Source organism: Grampus griseus, assembly GCF_964374135.1.
Source record: "Grampus griseus genome assembly, chromosome: 10".
In the NCBI taxonomy this organism is placed as follows: domain Eukaryota; kingdom Metazoa; phylum Chordata; class Mammalia; order Artiodactyla; family Delphinidae; genus Grampus; species Grampus griseus.
The window spans coordinates 31,754,283-31,773,959 of NC_139004.1; the positions used below are offsets into that span (position 1 = coordinate 31,754,283).

The 19,677-nt window shown below is 53.1% G+C and overlaps 1 protein-coding gene across 1 annotated transcript; it reads right to left on the reverse strand.

Moving 5' to 3' along the window:
- Positions 1-287: 287 nt before the first annotated feature.
- Positions 288-18,982, reverse strand: PPP2R5D (protein phosphatase 2 regulatory subunit B'delta). Its single transcript, XM_082662914.1, has 16 exons — positions 18,832-18,982; positions 13,861-13,938; positions 4,686-4,896; positions 4,231-4,430; positions 4,022-4,132; positions 3,808-3,900; positions 3,249-3,379; positions 3,052-3,111; positions 2,837-2,945; positions 2,569-2,622; positions 2,091-2,261; positions 1,857-1,984; positions 1,110-1,211; positions 943-1,015; positions 684-800; positions 288-537 (listed from the first exon to the last, which is right to left on the reverse strand). Exons 1-16 carry the CDS (start codon positions 18,856-18,858, stop codon positions 400-402), a joined length of 1,803 nt encoding a protein of 600 aa, XP_082519040.1. The 5' UTR covers positions 18,859-18,982; the 3' UTR covers positions 288-399.
- Positions 18,983-19,677: the final 695 nt, after the last annotated feature.

Below are 19,677 nucleotides of genomic sequence, written 5' to 3' on the forward strand. Positions count from 1 at the left end.
TGCCTGCAGGGGAGGGAGACAAGGAGGAGACACCTGGAGTTCAACTGGGGCTGCAGGGGAGAGGAGAGGAGCACGTTATTCCCGTGTGTATTTCTCAGAGCAGCTGCAGGCAGCTGTGGGATAAGGAGCAGGAGGGGGCCAGGCATCCCCAAGTTGTGTGAGCGCTGAGCATTGCCGCGCTCAGCCTGTCTGTACTAGCCGCGGGGAGGCATGAACACGTTTCAGGGGAGAAGAGGGACCACTCTGCGGGTGTCCCCGCTTCAAGTGCCTCATCCCCCTCCCTAGAGCAGAGAGGCCCTGCCTTGCCCCAAGTCAGCCAGTGGGGAGCAGAAGGTGGAGGGCTGGGGCAGTGTCCCAGGGCTGAGTGGGCTGTGGCCCTGTGGTGGGAGGGTGAGGAGGTCAGAGCGCCTCCTGGCTGGCAGTTAGAAACTCTTCCGCCCGCTTGTGCGCCTCCAGTGCCTTGATGGTGTACACGTCCTGAGGCAGCTCTGACTTCCGCCGAAGCAGCACTTTCTCCTTCTTGATGTCCTTTAGCATCTGTGTGGGGATGTGCAGGAGGTGAGGAATGGTGACCAAGTCCCGAGAAATCCCACTGTTCCCTGCCCTGATTCCTTGGCTCTGCGGCTCTTGTCTCCTCTCCCTCCCCGGGCTGTCTTGTCTTTCTGCTCCCCGTGCCCTCCCACCTGCACGGCCTCTGTCTCCACCGTTCTCTTCAGAAGCTGGATGTCCTCTGCCGTGGGGGTCTCCGTCTCCATCGAGTACACAGGAGGCAGTGGTGGAGGCGCTCGGAACATGGGATACTGAGAGGAAAGGAGGCAGACAAGTGGCGAGAGCCACTTGGGAAGTATGGGGACCCTGTTTGCTTCCTGCCCCTCCTCAGACAAACCCTCCCCCAACCCAGGCTGGACCCCTCAGTTCAGGGCAAGGGCAGAAGCACCTCACCTGGGGGTTAAGGCGAGCCAGCTCCTCAATCCTTTGCCACATCTCTTCTCTCTCTTTCATTCGGAACCGGCCCCTGAGGGAACAAAGACAGGATTGGGGTGGGCTTGAGAGAGAAGCACAGGGGGCTGGTGTGGAAGAGGAACACCCCCAAGGAGAGAGAGACTCACTTCTGCTTCTCTGCCTTGTACTGTTGTGTACAGTCATCAAACAGCTTCTGATTCATCTCCATAAACAGCTTCAGGGCATTGTAGATCAGGCCATGGATTGTCCTGCCGCCAGGAAGAAAGACGACGTATAAGAGGCCAGAGCCTGCCCTCAGTGCCGGGACCTCAGTTTGCTCTCTCCCACAAGGTGTCTGTGCTAAGAGCTTTCTCATGTACTACTCCCATCCCACCAGCCTCTGTACAGTGTAAGCTCATCGCTCTGGCCAAATCATGTGACTTGAGATTGGCAGTTCAGGCCCTTTAAAATATGAGTCTGCCTGCCCATCCTTCCTGCACCCCGTGCTCCAAGAGCTCCCTTTTCCCCACTACCTCCTACTCTTCTAGCCCACACGAATGGCCTCCCAGCGCACAGCTTTAAACAGGAAAGCCTTTTAACAATGCTGGGATTTAATACATACTAAGAGGATCACATCAGCTTCTCACAACATGGAATTACATCTCCAAAGCTGCAGAATATCTGACCTCAAGAAGAGATGCGACAGAGGCCACTGCTCTGCTGCTGGGTAGCACAGATCTCTCACGTGGGTATCTTTTCTCCCCGGTCAGTCCCTCAAGGCCCTATTAATATGCAGTGGGCACCAGCCCCGCTTGCTGAGGGACCAGATGAGACCACTGGCTCTTGAGTCCATCCACACCCTCCCATATTCCAAAACCAGATCCTCAGTGCCCAGTGCCACCCCAGTTCCCTACTTGTTCCAGTGGCTCTTGGAGTTCCTGTAGAGTGCAGGGAACATGATGGGAAGGACTCGGGCAGCATTGTCACTTATCAGGCTCATGATGTACTCATTGTTCCAGTAATAGAGGGCACGCTCTGCCACCTGGTGGGGACAGGCGAGACTCAGTGGGGACATGGCTCGCTATGCTGAAGACCCTCCTCAGTTTTCTGGGAGGCAGGGGCTGGGATGTTCTGGGTCTGGGTCTCACCTGGAAATGGGGGCTGGAGACACACTTGGCAAGCTGGCGGAAGAGTGGTTCCATCACTTTGCTGAACTCTGAAGGTTCAATGACATCCAGAATCTCCTCTAGCTCATTCAGGAACATCACCTCCTTGGGGCTGTGGGTCTTGGGCCAGAACTTGAGAAGGCCCACGATCACCTGCGAGAAGAGGAGGACACGGGAATAAAATTCTCACTCAACACCTGTCTGGGTCTCCAGGAAGCCACCCTGCCCTCTCCCCCCAACCCCGGTGGGCACAGCTTGGGTGGCCTCAGCTAAGTGCTCCTGTTTCTCCGGCTTGGATGCTTCCTAGGTGCACAAAGGTTTTACTTCTCCTTTAGAGAGGAAACCATGCCACCTGTCGGGTTACATCGCCCGTGAGTGCTTGCAGCACCGCTCAATAGCTGCTGCTGGCAAGTGCTGCTGACAGGGAGAGGTGGACCCTGGGGCCCAGCAGGGGAGTTACCGGCTCAGTGAGGCTGCTTTCCTTCTCCAGGAACTGTACCACGCAGTACGCCAGCTGCAGAAGGTTGAGACAGAAAGGAGGTGAGGTGCAGGGCTCAGAAGGTCACAGAGAGGTCGGTGACAGAAACCAGACCCCGGAACAGAAGGGGAGGCGTGGAGAGGAATTCTGCCCCCTGCTCCCTCTGCCGCCCCATCACGGCTGGAATGCTTCCCCTTCCCTCTTTTCTCTGCAGCCAGGGCCGGGGATCAGCAGGAGGAAGGCCGCTCACCTGAGGGTGGTAGACACTCAGAGACTTGACCTTGTGAAGGGGAAGCAGGACACGGATGAGGAACATCTTGTGCTCTTCTTTCAGGGGCAAGGCAAAGCCATTGATGATGCTGGGAGTTAAGGGAGGGTTGTCAGGACCAAAGGGCCAGGTCCAAGCTCAATGCATCAATCCTCCCGACCTCTTCTAGGCATGTGTGCCCCCGCCCCACCTCTCACCTGCCCAGGATCTCCAGGAGCTCGGCAATCCCATTGTGATGCTCCGTCTCATAGATGAACCTGAGGGAAGAACAAAGACTCTCTTGATAACCCCTGGTGCCCCTCCAGCATTCTGTGGAGTCCCACCTACCACCCTTCTCCCACCCCATCTTAGTGAGGGGCTTGCTTTGCTCCTGAGCCCAGGCTCCTGGCCTCACCTGTAGAAGATGTGGTTGATCTGCCTACGGATATAAGCCCGGAGCCCCAAAAACTTGCCATAGATGCGATGCAAGATGGTCTTGAGGAAGTCCCGCTCTCGAGGGTCCTCACTGTCAAACAGGTCCAGGAGCTGGGAGCAAGCGGGAGGAGAGGCGGCAGTGAGGCAGGAGCCGGGGAAAGCCAGGGCTGGGGTGACTTGGGTCCTGGCCAGAGGAAGCCCTCTGAAGAGGGTGCATGGAGACAAGTCTCTGGGAAGAGCGATTCTATTGCACTGCTCTACCCCAGGTGATGTCTGGGAATACGTGCTGCATTCCCCATTGGGTGGGGCGGGGGGTAACAGTGTTGCTTTTTTGTTTCCTTCCATTATGCTGGAAGCTTCTTATGGACAGAGTAGGTTTGTTTAACCCCCATGGTCAATTTGCACCAGACACAGCTGAAACCCAATAGAGTACCTATATTCAGCAGAAGCAAAAAGAGCAGCTTGGACTGGAGGCAGGGGACGTGGGGCTAGAGTTCATGGACTGGAAGGAGGGGAAGGCAGGAACTTCAGGGACTCACAGCAAGGACAAACTTCTGGTCAATGTACTTCTTGGCTATATTTGGCTGGAAATCGGGAGACTCAAGGAAACGTAAGAAAAACTCGTACACGAGCTGCGGGGGGAAAGGAGCATCACTTAGGGGCATTCCCCAAGCACTGGGAGAGCCCCCTTGCTGCAGGGCTCAGAGTGCCCCACTGCCCACAGCCAGGCCCCTGCCCTCTTTGCTCTGGTACCTGGAGATGCGGCCAGGCGGCCTCCAGGGTGGGCTCATCTTCCTCAGGGTCAAACTCGGCCCCGGTGGGATTTGAGGAAGGTGGCAGCGTCCGGAAGAGGTTCACTGAAAACTGAGGGGTAGGGAGGGCCCAGGTGAGAGCTCTCTGGGCAGGTCTGGGCTTTTCCGGGGCCCCCGTCCCTGCCCGCTTTCCCCTTTCCCTGTGCCTACCATAGTGACGGCCTCAGGGTAAATGGCCTCGGTGACAACATCGCGGCTGTGGGTGATGTACTCCACCATTTCGTTGAGCCCCGCCCGCTTCACCTCCTTGAATTTGAGGTCACTGAGTGGGTCTGACACAAAGTCAAAGAGGACGCAGCACTGGCGTAGCTTCTGGATAAACAGCTCCTCCCGCTCCTGGGTTGGTGAGTCTAGGGGCGGATGGGCCATGGTCAGGTCTCCTCTGTGGTCCTTCACTGCTATGCCCTGCTCACCTCGCAGGGCGTTCCCCGATCCCTTCCTGCCACCATCCTGCTCCCCTGACGCCCACCCCCAGCCCCAGCGCAACTCCCTCTCACATTCTCTAGAGCTTCCACCCTCCCCCAAACACCCCCAAACCTCCATTCTGCCAACACCCACTGTCCCCTAGGTCTGATGCCACAGCCCTCTTGACCTTTCCCAAGTACCTTTCAGGGCAGGAAGCTTCTGCAGCTCCCGGTTCTTGCTGAGGTTGAAGCGGGAGGAGCTTTGCCGTCGCTCCTTCTTGACAATCTGGGGCCCCCCTGAGTACTTGATTTTGCTGAGCTGTGTGGGGGGCGGCGTGCTGTTGCTAGGACGCTTGTTGGATGATGGCGGCTGCGGTGGTGGCTGCGGTGGCGGCTGCGGCTGGGGCTGGGCCTGGTCAAACGAGCGAGTCACTGGAGTGCACTCGCCAAGCTGCGCTATCCACCCCAGGCCTGGCCCACCGCCCAGCCCCGGGTCAGTTTATGCCTCTATGGGCCTGGGCAGCAAGCAGCTGCCTCCCGCCCCGAAGGAGCCAAGACCAGGGTCAGACATAACTGCGGGACGTGGCCGTGGAAGGGGGCGGTCTAGAAGGCGTGTCTCCCAAAGTGACGCCCGCTGCCTGTGCATCAAGAGCCTTCAAAACGCTCACTCCCGTTCCTGAACAGGCAAAGCTGATTGATGGACTGACAGTGACAGAAGTCAGACAAGTGGCTCTCCTGCCGGGGAGGGGGTGGCAGCGGTGTGGGTTGGGGAGATGCGGGTGGTGACCGAGAAGGGGCACGAGGACCTTTCTGACTAATGGAAACATTCCGTATCTTGACTGAGTCTGGGAGGTGGTTCATAGCATAAACATATGTAAAAATGCATCGAGCAGTACAGCGAAGATTACTCTATTTTATCATTTACTGAACGTGTGATAGTCTTCAGTTAAAGAAACTCCTCCCCATATCTCAGCAGTTTAACTACTAGAAATATAGATTAAGCAAAATCCTAAATATAAAAAAGGCTTTGTGCAAAAACACTTTTTATGGTCTTATTTATAATGGCCAGTATATAAATACATGGAAATCATGGAGTTAAAATTATGTTTATGAAAACTATGTACTAAATGTAATGATACGTGATTCAGCTGTGAAAAATGTTTACACAGTCAGAGTAATTTACCCAAAACGGGTGATAAGTATTCTGAGAAGAGGGGAAAAGTCTGCATGGAGGTATAAGACACTCGGACCTTAATTTTCCACGTTAGGAAGTCAAGAGATATCTAAAGCTCACAAAATAAAGGGAAAAAAAAAATCAGTAAAAGGATCTTGTTTGGAGGTACAAAAGTCAACCTGCAAGGAAAGAGTTAGGAGGTGAATGTGGTTGCCACGAAACAACAGGAGAAGAGGGGCCGGCGACAGGGGCTGCCCTGCTCATTACAAGCCTGAGAGTATTATCTGACCTTCTGAACAATGCACCTATCACCACGCTGATAAAAATTAAAAACAAAACAAAAAGAGTAAAACTATGGAATGAGAGAAAATTGCTTCCTATATGCTAAGTTAAATAAGGATAATACAAACCTGTATATCAAAATGAGCTCACCCATATTAAAACATGCACAGAACCCAAAATCCAGTTAAGAAAAAGAAAGAACAAGTGCCTGTGTTCATGACTATCTCCTGTAATGACAGAATGAGACATGACTTTTTCCTATTTCCCTAAATTTTTTACAAGCTGACACTGCTTTTATAATGGAGAAATAGGGAATGCCCTGGCAGTCCAGTGGTTAGGACTCTATGCTTCCACTGCACGGGGCCTGGGTTCGATCCCTGGTCAGGGAACTAAGATCCTGCAAGCCACACAGCACGGCCAAAAAAAAAAAAAAAAAAAGGCAATATAATGGGAGAAATACAGCTAATTTCCAAAAGTTACTTCTTTACTTCCTCCCAGACACGGGTGTCAGAGCCCCACGAAGCCCATTTTCAGAAGCATACAAACAGGTGTTTGCAGGGCTGTCCACTCATAGGTACTGTCCAGGTAACCCCCTGCTGGGAGAGGGGAGAGGGTGAGCCACAGGACAGCCCTTCCCCCCAACCAGAGAAGAGACTGCAACAGGACCAGAGGAGTGAGGTCACGTCCAGCCGGGTCCCTACACCACAGGAAAACTGCCCTCCTGTGCTCACACCTGCCATCCCCGCCTCCTCTCCAGCCCGCTCCGTAAACTCTTACTTCATAAAATAAGAATGGGAGAATATGAAACTCTCTGGGATAAGGGGCAAGGAGGAAGACAAATGTTATGCTTTGTACGCTCTTGAATTTTTTATAGAAACAATTACGTCAAGCTTGTGACCTATCTGGGGGTCAGAGGCAGGAGAGGAGCGCTGGATCCAGCCCAGGGCAGGCCTTGGGTCCAGTGTAGCTCATTACCGCTTTGGCCATCTGGCCCTCTCCTCCTCCTGAAATGAGCCCCAGACACCAATTTGACTAGGGGAATGCAAAGAAGTGGGACAAGAGCAGTCATCACACACCTCCCTTGCTATGACTACACTCAACCAGTGTGATTTTTCTGGTTAGACAGTGCAAGGCACCCTGAAGTCTGGGGTCTCTCTTCCTGTATACGGAGGATGGATCACACCTTGGTAGAGGACGAAGGAGAGGGGCAAAAGGACAGGGGGCCAGAGCCTGGTGTGCATCAGACTCTCCCCATTTCCCTGTCGCAGGAACAACCCAATCCTTATCAGTGGAGCTCAACAGTCAAGGGCACAGACTTGAGCCTGACTGCCTGGGTTTGACTACTGGCTCTGCCATTTATTAGCTGAGTAACCTCCAGGAGGTCATATAGCCTCTCTGTGCCTCATCTGTAAAGTGGGGATGGCAATAGTACTACCTCACAGGGTTGTAATAAGGATTTAAATGAACAGTATATGGCACACAGAAGTGTCTTATAAGCAGTATCTTCTACTATTGTTGTTGTTATTATTATTATTTCCCATCCCTGGATTTTAGAAATACAGCCTGGAAATTCCTGAAAGTAGCACACCTCAAATGTTCCTTAGAGTTCATTATCCTTCTTGTTTTAAAATGGGGGAACCCAGGGAATTCCCTGGCAGTCCAGTGGTTAGGACTCCGTGCTTTCACTGCTGTGGGCCTGGGTTCAATCCCTGGGTGGGGAACTAAGATCTCACAAGCCACATAGCGTGGCCAAAAACATAATAAAATAAAATGGGAGAACCCAAGAAGGCATTGCATCTTTCAAGACCCACCTTCTTCCAAAAAGCCTTCTCCAATCACTCCAGGACTTGCATGTCCACCCTCCACCCTCAACCTTCTGACACTGCTTATCTGTTCCATTGGCTCTGGGATCATCCCCAGTGACACCTCTTGATCACTTTGCTCATGTGTCATCTCCCCACTAGAAAGCAAGTCCCTTTAAAGCCAGGACCCTGGTTTGTGCCCCTCTGGGTCTCCTCAGCACTGGCACTGACACCTAACAGGCATTCAGTGAATGACTGGTTATTTGATTGATGGGAGGACAGGGCGGGCGGGGGACACCAAGCCCAGGCCCATCTCCATAGGTCCCTCCTGTCCTGACCGGGGACCTTCAGAACAAAGCCCTGCACAGTGGTGGGAGCAGAGTGGGAAGGAGAAACATCAGAGATACTAGGCTGAGGGGCTCAGTGGCAACTGAGGAACAAGACTCGGGAAAAATATGTCTCTCTCCATCCTCCCAGATAAGATGCAGAAACCCTGCATCTCCATGAATCTCGCACTTAGGGGACATCCAGAGAAAGGAGGCCTTCTTCCCAAAAAGGGAAAAGCAAGACCTCAATTTTCTCTGCTAACGAGCAGAGGGTTGGACTAGATCAGTAGTCCAAACACTCTCCAAGTAAGGTGTTTTTGTTTTTGTTTTTGTTTTTGTTTTTTGCAGTACGCGGGCTTCTCACCGTTGTGGCCTCTCCCGTTGTGGAGCACAGGCTCCGGACGCGCAGCGGCCATGGCTCACGGGCCCAGCCGCTCTGTGGCATGTGGGATCTTCCCGGACCGAGGCACGAACCCGTGTCCCCTGCACCGGCAGGCGGACTCTCAACCACTGCGCCACCAGGGAAGCCCCCAAGTAAGGTTTTAAGAAAACAGAGATTGCATGGCTGAAAATCATAGTTTAAAAAGCCACCCAATGAGTTGATGCCTAAGGTCCCTTCCCCTTCAGGATGGCATTATTGAAGGCTGGGGTGGCCGGAGAGCAGCTGAGCCGGCTTAGTCTGCCCCGCCCCCAGCCCACTGGGCCACCCTGGTTTTATAAGGACCATTGGCTCCCAGGCCCCAGATACACGGAGCAGCTGAGAGACAGCTGGGCCGGCCAGCAAAGCCCTGGAAACATACTTGTCAGAAGGGAGTATAGGTGTGTGCCAGCAACTCACTTCACATTCAACCCTTTCTCCTAAAAGCTCTAGCTTCCAACTTCTCCTTTGTTGACCTGGGCTGGAGATGAGAGGCAGCTGCATCCCCAGGAGAACCTTCTGCAGCCATCAGAGCATGGGTGGACACGGCCCAAAGGCAAGCTGGTGACCTGCCTGCTCCCACTTCTGAGACTCCACAGTGGCTGTCTCCTCTGCCTGAACAACCGTCTCCTCCCACTTCTAAACTTGCAACAGGATCCAAACGCCAAGAAGCCTTCCTAGATTCAGGCCTCCTGCAATCCAGTGGGGCTTTTTTTAAAAATATAAATTTATTTATTTATTTTTGGCTGCATTGGGTCTTAGCTGCTGCACGCAGGCTTTTCTCTAGTTGCGGTGAGTGGGGGCTGCTCTTCGTTGTGGCTCGTGGGCTCTAGAGCGCAAGCTCTGTAATTGTGGCGCACGGGCTTAGTTGCTCCGCCACATGTGGGATCTTCCCGGACCAGGGCTCGAACCCGTGTCCCCTGCACTGGCGGGCGGATTCTCAACCACTGCGCCACCAGGGAAGCCCCTCCAGTGGGGCTTTGAATTTATACACCACCCTCACACTCAGGAGACTGCAACTATACTTGCCCACTCTGAACCAATTCCATTCCAATCTGACCCTAACACAGACACCTGTAATCATTAAACCCATATATTTAAACATAAAGTAGGACATAGAAATATAAGTTAAGCACTATAGAAGGTACTGTAGTAGAAAGACGAAAGATAAAATTATCAGTGAAAAACGCAAAGATTAATGTTATAGCTTTTGCATAATGAATTAACTAGCTGAGTGAAGATCATTTTAGTTTCAAACCCTGAAAATCAGAGAGGCATTCTCTCCTATATTGACACCTAGAGCACTGTTGGGTTGGCCAAAGAGTTCGTTTGGGTTTTTCGTAACAGCTTACAAAAAAACCAAATGAACTTTTTGGCCAACCCCATACCCATTCTTTTTTTGTTGTTTGTTTGTTTGTTTTGTTTTTTTTCAGTACACGGGCCTCTCACTGTTGTGGCCTCTCCCGTTGTGGAGCACAGGCTCCGGACGCGCTGGCTCAGCGGCCATGGCTCACGGGCCCAGCCGCTCTGCGGCATGTGGGATCTTCCCGGACCGGGGCACGAACCCATGTCCCCTGCATCAGCAGGCGGACTCTCAACCACTGCGCCACCAGGGAAGCCCCCCCATACCCATTCTTAATTCATTTATTCAATAAACATCATGCTACGCATTAGAGATTAAAAAGGGAATAAGACATGGCCCTTGCCCTCGAAGAGCTCAAAGTCCAGTGGGCAAGACACGAAAGCAGCCATTAGTACAGGGCAATGCAAAACCAGAGCGCCGCAAGAGATTCAGGAACTCAGAGGGCTGAGTGACAAACTCTGCCTGAAGAATCAGGGAAGCCCTCCCTGAAGAGGTGACTTTTGATTTGTCTCTTAAAGGATAAACACGGGTTTAGGCAAAGAATGAAAAGAGAGAGATAAAGCAGTCCAGGCCAATGGGATGACACCAATAAGAGCCCTGAGCCACAAAAGGCTTGTCGGGTTGGAAGATGGAAAGTCCAGAGGGGCTGGAAGAACAGGGCAGGGCCAGCCCAGGAGGCCTGAGGCTGCATATTTGAATTTGTGAGCAATGAGATGCCAAGAGGGGCTTTTAAGTAAAGGACTGATAGGACCAAAAATGTTTTTAGGGTAACAACTCTGGCTACAGTGATGTCAGGCTGAAGTGGGGGAGACCAGGATCGTTTCTTCCTCCCTCTGTCCCTGTTCCCAGAACTCAGGACAGGGCACAGCACACAGAAAAGTCCACAGCACTGAAATGCTTTTTCCAAAGACAGGCCAGGAAAGACCCTTGCCTTGTAGCAGAGTCTGACCTAATCTCTCAAGGCTCCTTTCCATTCTAAGACTCTTCTAGAATCTTAGAACCAGTCTATTAGGTCATTAAGAACACGGGAGGACTGGCCACAGACCTGCGCTGAATTCCAGCTCTGCTGTTTTACTGCTGAGTAAAAGCTACTTAACATCACTAAGCCTCAGTTTCCTCTGTAAAATGGGGCTGATGATGATAACAGATGACCTCAGGGACTGCTGTAGAGATTAAATGAGAAGATTATAAGATTAAATGCATGCGTACTTAGCACAGTGCCTGGGACAGACTGTACTGGGTTGAACAGTGTCCCCCCAAAACTCACATCAACCCAACATCTATGAATGTGATCGTATTTGGAAACAGGGTCTTTGCAGATGTAATCAAGTTAAAATGAGGTCATACTGGATTAGGGTGGGCCCTAAATCCAACATGACTGGTGTTCTTATAAGAAGAGGGAAATTTGGACACAGAGACAGAGGCACAGGGGAGAACGCTGAGCGAAGATGGAGGCAGAGATTGGAACGATGGTTCTACAAGCCAAGGAGCAGATCGCAGAAAGCCACCGAAGCTGGGAGAGAGGCGTGGAAGAGATTCTTCCCTAGAACCTCAGAGGAACATGGCCTGCTGACACCTTGATTTCAGACTTCTGACCTCCACAGCTATGAGAGAATAAATTTCTGGTATTTTAAGCCACCCAATTCATGGTAATTGCTTATGGCTGTCCTAGGAAACTAATACACAAGTAACTGCTCAATAAAATAAATGTTGGCTGCTATAAATTATTAAGATCAGTTGGAAAGACTGGCAAATGCTTGACACGGGGTAAGTTTGGCTGTAAGAACCCAAAATTCTTGACTAGAAAAAGGGCAAGGGAGGGATTTCCTTGGCGGTCCAGTGGTTAAGACTTTGCCTTCCAATGCAGGGGGTGCAAGTTCGATCCCTGGTCGGGAGCTAAGATCCCACATGCTTCGCAGCCAAAAAAAAAACAAAACATAAAACAGAAGCAATATTGTAACAAATTCAATAAAGACTTTAAAAATGGTCCACATCAAAAAAAAAAAAGGAAAAGAAAGAAAAAGGGCAAGAGAAGGACTGTGACAAACAGCTTTTGATGACCTGGGCCTCACAGCCTGGCCCCCAACTATTCCATGTCCCACTGCCTGGGGCCACCTGGGTGCATTTCTGCAAAATCATGGAGAATTCCTGCAGCTGCCTCAGACAGGTGAGCCCTGAGCGGCATTTCATAAAACAGAGCCCAAGGTGAACACGACACTCTCCTCTTCCAGAGGGCGGTGGAGAAATCACAGCAGCTGGTCTCAGCTTATTTCTTAAGCTGCTTGAGCCTTCGTTTTCCTACCTATGAAAAGAGAGGTTCCTTGCAGGTCTAATTTGAAGTTGGTTTGTTTGCTCATCCATTCACTAATGCATTCAAATGCAGGTGCTTCCGGTGGGCCAGGCCCTTCGGTGTGAGCGAGAGCCTCTCAGGAGCTAAGTGTTAACACAGGAGACAACTGACACACAATGAATTCCCACGGAATTGTTTCATTACAGCTGTGGTTAAGCACTGCCATGGAGTGATGCTGGGTACCAGGGGCCCTGACCGCGTCCTGGGCATGGGGATGGGGGCAGGTGGTCAAGGAGGGCTACTTCCAGGAAATGACAGCCAATCTGTCTAGTAACTGAATGAGCAGGAGGGAGTCAGGCAGAAGGCAGGAGTGGCCCCCCAAGCTATTCCTTTCTGTGCCTTTAAATCCTGTTTCCAAGTCTCTTGCTTTGAGTATCAGTTGCCGGCTCCCGCCACCTTCCCTGTGGGTCCCACACATGTCATGGCTCCTGAAGGGGAGACTGAGCCCAGAGGGTGTGCCCTCCAGAAGCATCTCCTGGTGATCTCCTGTGAACCAAGGGCGTCAGCACACAGGTGTGGGGAAGAAGCAAGCGCCTTCCCTCAGAGTTCACAGCCTGGGGGAGAGAAACACATCCGGGAACCAACAGTGCCAGAACTGAGTGACAAGGACTGGCCTAGAGACATGTTCAGATGCCAGTGTATGTGCAGAGGAAGGAGGAATTTCTCTTCTGTGGTCCTCAACTCTCACGTCTGTAAGATGGAGAAAACCTACCCTGCTTCCTCCCATCACTCAAGTGAGGGTAAAATGATGGTCGCAGGTGTGAAAAGTGCTTGGCTCTCTTTGGAGGTGACAGGGACCAGAAGTATCCAGAAAAATCCAAATCCAGAGTTAACCCCAACCAAACACTTTTCAATCGATCTCCTCTCCATGACCTGCCCCCAATCCACAAGACCTGCTCAGAATTAGACAGCTCCATTTCCTGTTCACCTCCATCCCTCTGAACAGTTTAGCACAGGAGGGAGGAAGCGCAGAAAGCAAGGATCACCAGCTTCCGGGTAACACAGGCGCTCGCTCAGTGTGCTCCCAGGACCCTTCAGCATCCAAGCATACCACTGAGCACACGCCCAAGCTTCCATGGACACACTCTGGACTTCCTTAAGTCCCTCCACCCCCGTGTGCTCTCTGCTTGCCATTTATTGCTTTACAGCCCTAGATTGCCAAGCTGCGCTGACCTCTGCTCATGCCTGTCCTTCAGCAGCTCCCGTCTGATCGGGACCAAGAGAGGTGCGCCCAGCCCTGCCCGACTCAAGGGCATCAGCCACTCCCCACCCCTGCCCCACCCAGAGCTACACTGAAGTCACCCCACTGAGCACCCATGTGCACCCGTGTACTTTTCCCTCCTCCCCAGGACTCAATGCCCCTAGCTTCTTGCCCTAAGAGAAAAGGAATTCTCAACACTTTGGTAGACAGAGAATTGACTTTCACAGGAATCCCTGCGGAATCGGAAAAACTGGAGGGCTTATTTGGTTCATAGCCGCCAAAGGGAAAGCCTGCCTGAGGGCAGCCTGGATGGGCTGTCCAGGCCCCTCCCTGGCTATGAAAGTATCCTTCCCTTCTGTCCCAATAATCTCCGGGCCCCTGAGATCCCCCACCCCACTGGCCATCAAGCAGGTGGAACTGGCGCCTGCACCGTAACTAGGGCTATGCCCACGTTCATTACCTCCTCAGCGCTCTCGCCGCCACCATCCTTGCTCGAGCTGCTGGGCTTCGCCGCGCCTTTGGCAAGCTTGGGGGGCTCCTGAAGGGAGAAGACGGAGGTAGAGTTAACAGATGCCAAGGAAGGGAGAGGCCTCATCCTCATCCCTCAGGTCTCTGTTGTAATTCTCCTCCGTCCAATTGAATCAATCAGTCAATCAGCACCACTGAGCACCTACCTTAAACCTGGGGCGGTGGGGTGGCAGGTTGGGGTACACAAAGGGAGATTCAGTCCCTCAAAGGCACCAACGAGTTCAGAATCTGGTTAGGAAGACAACTCTAACACACAATAATCCAGCATGACCATGCTCCTTCACCTCACAAGGCTGTTGTATGCGTTAGGGCCTCGGTCAAGTAAGAACCAGGGTGACGAGGCTCAAGGGAGAAGCAGCATGGAAGAAGCTGCTCAGACTGGCTTCTGGCTAAAGCGGGCAGAGGGGGCCTGAGGCTCTCATGCTGGAGGGAAGGGAGTCACCACTCTACCCTCGAGGCCATCTGGAAAGACCTGGAAGCCTTTTTAGGATATCACAAACAGCACCCAGACTAGAAACTGCTTCTGGCATAATCAGTGGGGCCCAGGGATGCTAACAGGTATAGGAATCGTCCCAAGAACGCCTCGGTAGACAAGCACAAGGACAGGGATGGCGACAAGGCCCAGAATTGCTATAAAGAATGAGCACAAGTCCAAAGTCTCCCTTGGGAACCTAGCTGCTGGCTCAGAGCCCTGGCCTGCCCAGCATCTCTTCCTATGCTTTGGGCCAAAAAAAAGCAACTGCCCAGGGACAGGATGAGGAAAATGTGAAAAAGACTTGGGGATTTAGGTCTGACTGCAAGCTCAACACAAATCATCCATGTGCTGTGGCTGCCACGGCAGCTCATGTGACCTGCCATCCAGTTAACAGACCTGTGCAGAGTGCCTGGCACCAGGGGACGTGGAAGCGCCCCGTCCTTGGCACTGATGGGGCCATTCTGGAGGATCTGGTTCAGTCGAGAGCATCACACTTTGGGAGGGACAAAGACAAATGCTAGGTTTTCTTCGGGGAATATATAACCCATAGAGGGAGTAGATTCAAAAGCAGGTCCTGAGAGCCACAGCTGCAGGAACTGGGATAGTTAACAATGGAAGGGAGGAGTCATGGCGGGTGGGGGAGCAAGAGGGATCTTTACGAATAAATGAAGGGCTGCCATGTGGACTAAAGACGCAACTTGTTCTATGTGGATCCAGAGGCCCAAGAGCCACGGGCAGAAGTGGCAGGAAGACAGGCTGAGGCTCCAAAGAAGGAAGACTTTTCTCCTGGAGCAGCTGCACAGAAACCAGCTGCCTAGTGAGGCTGTAAGCTCCCCAACCCAAGAGCATTCAAGCAGAGGTGCATTCATGCCTCCTCCAAGGCATGATGCAAAAGGGTCCCGAGCCTTAAATGCAGATCGGATCGGAGGACCTTGGAAATCACTTCTAGCTCTGAGATTCTGCCACTTGATAGCACCTGAGCCCCTTCAGTGAGAAGTGTTAAATCCAGTGATTATACCCATGGGGGCAAAAGGATTTCAGGGAGAAGAGAGCTCTGCTCTGCGTAGGCTGGAGCAGGGGGAAGGCTTCGTGGGGGTGGGGAGGCAGGAAGCCGTTCCCAGGTGTGGAGCAGCTCCAGGCAGTCATAGCAGTGGGAAGGAGCCCTGTGCTCTGGGTGGCTAGGCACTCTCCCAGGGCCCACTGACCAGGCGGGGCACACTCACCCCTTGCCGAGGGGCCAGCGAGTGGTGCAGAGTGTGGGGTGGAGAGGAAAAGGATGAGGGGGGGTGCAGGCAGGACGCAACACTGAGGTGACCGTCTGCACACACCCCAGACATGGGCCTCTCGGACAAAGCTGGCCCATCTGCACCCACGTCTCACCTCTCTCCTTGATCGTGAGCTCCTTGTTCCTTTTTGTACCCCTCCACCCACCCTGCAGCACTCAGACATATCTCCCAGGCAATGTGCAGAAGAAAGATCCCGGCTGCCTGGGGGGTGGTGTTGGGGGGTGGGCATGGGAACCAGGCCACCACCCTTGCTCCCTGGCTCCCGCAGAGCAGGTGAAATGCACACACTTCAGCCCAGCCCAGCTGTCCAGTGTTGCATGGCAATGTGGTTTAGAGTCAGCCCTGTGTTCCTGGCCCAGCTCTTACTGGCTATACAATCATGGGCAAGTTAACTAGCCTCGCTGAGCCTGTTTCCTCACCTATTAAGTGCTGACAATCAAAGTACCTAATTCCCTTTATTTTTTTTTTAATTTTTAAATTTTAAATTTTTTTCTTTTTTGTCTGTGCCGCACAGCATGCAGGATCTTAGTTCCCCGACCAGGGATCGAACCTGTGCCCCCTGCAGTGGAAGCACGGGACGACTGGACCGCCAGGGAAGTACCCCTAATTCCCTTTAGCACAGTGTCTGGCACATGAAAAAATGAAATGTTAGTCAATGTTATTAACTATTATTATGAACAAGAAGAGTGTGGGAGGGAGCAGAGGCATGCCACCACCCAGGAACCTAAAAGAGAGAAGTCTTAGATCAGAACATGAGGGAACAGGAAGGATGAAAATCTCCCCAAGGATTGACTCAGCACTCATCCATTGAGCACCTACTGTGTACAAGGAGATGCCAAACCAAAATGGAACTTAGTTATTATCTCAAGGGGGAAGAAAAGACTTGTCTACAATTAATTCCAGTCCAAGGGAACACAAAAGGGCCATAAGTGACCTACCGAGTACTCAGCAAATCCAGGGGAGGAGGGAGAGCTCACCCCCAACTAAGGGTTCAGGATGGGCTTCAGGGAGGAGGCCATGAGGTTAGGCCAGGCATGGGACCAGCAGAGATGAAGGAGAAAGGGGAGAGGTGACGGATGAGCAATACAGACCCTCCATCCCCACCTCCTCTCTGCCCCCACCCCTTTTAGGCAAACCCCAGTGACATCGTCAGGACTTGTCAACCACCGAAGGAGGCCAAATGCAACTAGAAATCAAAAGTGGAAAGTTAAACCTTAAAGGGGATCAAAGATGCCTGGCCCCATGCAAACCAATCCTTCCCGTACTCTTTCCCAACCAAACACTTAACACCTGTGGTCCTAGCAAGTCTTAAGAATTTTTCTTCTTCTTCTCAGTCCTCTAGTAGATTAAGGCTTTCTGTGGATGGGACAGTATCTGTTCCATCAGACTAACAACTACAGATGAGTGAGGACCTCACCAGCTTCCCCTGAATTGCCTTGCTCTCCACACTCTTTGTAGGAGCCCTTCAGCCCCTGGTGTGGCTGACTTTTGTGTGCATCACCTACCGCTAAGCTGCCCAAACCACCTCAGCATGACTGCTCCCCAAAGACACAGGGCCTGGGTGGGGCACCCAAACCTGCCCAGCTCAGCACCCAAGGAGGTTCAGTGCCTGCTATACCACCACCAACTCAACACTCAGAATCTCAGGCCCTGAGAGGTTATGGGGACAATCCAGAATCAGAGCTGCCTGGCAAATCTCCAACAGCCCCAGGATAGGGAGTTTAACTGATAAGGTCAGAGATGGCAGCCCAGCAATCCAGCCAATCAGAGGGCAAATGAAAGCAAGACACCTCTGGGGTCATAAAGTGGGTGAGCAGAACACCAGGCCAGAGCTAGCGCCCATCGTGAAGGACCAGCCCCAGGAAAGAAGAAGCTGGGGGAGGCTGGAACTGGTATCCTAGCATCCTCTGTGTGAGTCTGTACCTCAAAGGAACCACACCTCTGAGTCAGACATCAGCAACAGCAGGAAACAGAGGGTAGGGAAAGACAGGGATGAAGAAGAGGAGAAGGCAGTTCGGAGGTAGAAGAGGAAGGCGAAAGAAGGCAGCATGAAGAAACAGTCTGTGTCAAGACAACAAGACAAAGGCAAGGGTGTCCAGGGGTGGCTGCCCTGTGGAGTAAGAAGGATAGCTAATCTGATAGTGAGGGCAGATTCCCAATTTGAGGACAGTGTGGCCCAGGAAAGGCAGAAACCCAGCACTCGTACAAAAAAGGAAAAATGCAAAGGTTATCTTCAATTAGGAATAAGGGGAGTAACCTGTCCAGATTAGGAAAGGTGACTGGTTGAGGATGAACCTGGGAGTGGGTTGGTGCCTGTTAGAGGGGCTTTGGAACAGAGGAGGCCTTTAAGTCAGGAGACCTGATATTACAGCTGGGCCTCCAGCAGGCTGTGTGACCTTGGCCAAGTCCCTTCCCCTGTCCCCCTGTCGGGGCTTCAGTCTCCTCATCTGTATCACTAGGGATTGCACTGAATGCGCTCAGACACCCTGACGTTCCGAGGTTCCATCGGCAGAAGGAAGGGCTCAGTCCTGGTTTACAAGTTTGTGTGTGAAGGAAGAACTAGAGGGAGGGGCCTAGGCCAGATTCGGTGGAGGAGAGAGAAAGCAGAGCCGTTCTAGGTCAAGGAGCCTGGCAAGGAGGGAGAAGGGGCTGTAGGGGACGGTGGAGAAGGCAGGCCCAGGCCCAGGCCCAGGCGGGTGGGAAGAGGAGGGAAGAGAAGGGGCTGCGCGAGGTTGGAGAAGGGGCTTAGTTCTGGAGGGAGGTGCAATCTCAGATAAGCGGCTGTCCCAAACGGCAAACGGGTGGGGGATGGGGAGGTGATGGGGAGGGGATGGGGGCAGAAAAGGCAAGGGAGTAACCTGGGAGTGGGGCAGGATCTGGAGGGAGGAGGTTACCCTGGGCCGGGGGTCGGTGGAGGGAGGTGCATGTCGGGGGACTCTACCCCGGACAAGGGAGGGAGCTTTCTCAGCTGCGGCACAGGCTGGGGGTGCGACCGGCAGCCGGGGCGGAGGGCCGGCCCCGGGAGTCCTGCGGGGGCCGGACGGGAGGGTCAGTCCGGGGCTGTCCCGGGCCTGGCTCGGGCCCCTCCCAGAGCTCCGCACAGGCCCCGAGGCGGAGGCGCGGGGAAAAGGGCCACGCTTACCTTCTCCTTCTTCAGTTTATAGGGCATCTCGGCCCGTCCGGACCCGGTCCGGCTCTTGCGGCCCCGCTCCGGCTCCGGCTTTGCTCGGCCGCGCTCGGCCCGCTCGGCTTCTCTTCGCCACCGCCTGCGCGCTGCGCCCCGGGTCGAGCGGTGTCTGTGTCTCCAATTGGCCCGAACTCTTACAAACCTGCCTGACAACCAGGCGCCGCCTTCTCCGATTGGTCATTGGAACCAAGCGGCTTCCTTTTTTTCTCATTGGAAAGGAAGAGTACAAACCGCCAGGGTTCGGCTCCCAGAATTGGCTGAAGTGGGAGGTCCCGCCCTAAAGGGGGTCGAGCTTAGCGTGAGAGGCGCGGGTCAGGGGATGCCCGGGCTTTGCACCCAGTGCTGCACTTCGGCATCTGGTGTGCCTCAGCCTCGGCCGTTCTTCGCGGCCCGTTCAATTCTAAAGTGGTTCTCACTCTTTCCCCACTGCGATTCCGCCCAGTCCGAATTGAAGGAAAGAAGCCCTAAAATGAAGGGTGCCTTTCTTCGTCAGGGTAACGTAACACTAATTGCCTACGCAAAATCGGTGGAGAGAGCTACCAGGAGCCCTCGAGGGCATCCTTTCCAAGACAAGGCTTGAGGAGGATCAAAGGGGAAGCCTGGCAGCCCGGGACCGGGGTGAAATGAGATGAGAATCTAGGGTTTGTTGCAACTTTGGGAAGAGGATCCCCGTTCCTACTGCATATGCTCTAGGGTTGGGGAACTGGCTAGACCTGAGCACTTGGGAACTCAGTGGAAATGCTACCTCATTGTTGAGTGTCTCGGAAATACATCCCTTACTCCCCACCCTGCCAAAGCCAG

Excerpts from the sequence above, each read along its gene's own strand:
- PPP2R5D (XM_082662914.1), bottom strand. The coding sequence starts at position 18,858 with ATGCCCTATAAACTGAAGAAGGAGAAG. Across the intron at positions 13,939-18,831 it reads ATAAACTGAAGAAGGAGAAG|GAGCCCCCCAAGCTTGCCAA; the intron begins GTAAGCGTGGCC and ends TTCTCCCTTCAG. Across the intron at positions 4,133-4,230 it reads ACCCTGAGGCCGTCACTATG|TTTTCAGTGAACCTCTTCCG; the intron begins GTAGGCACAGGG and ends CCTACCCCTCAG.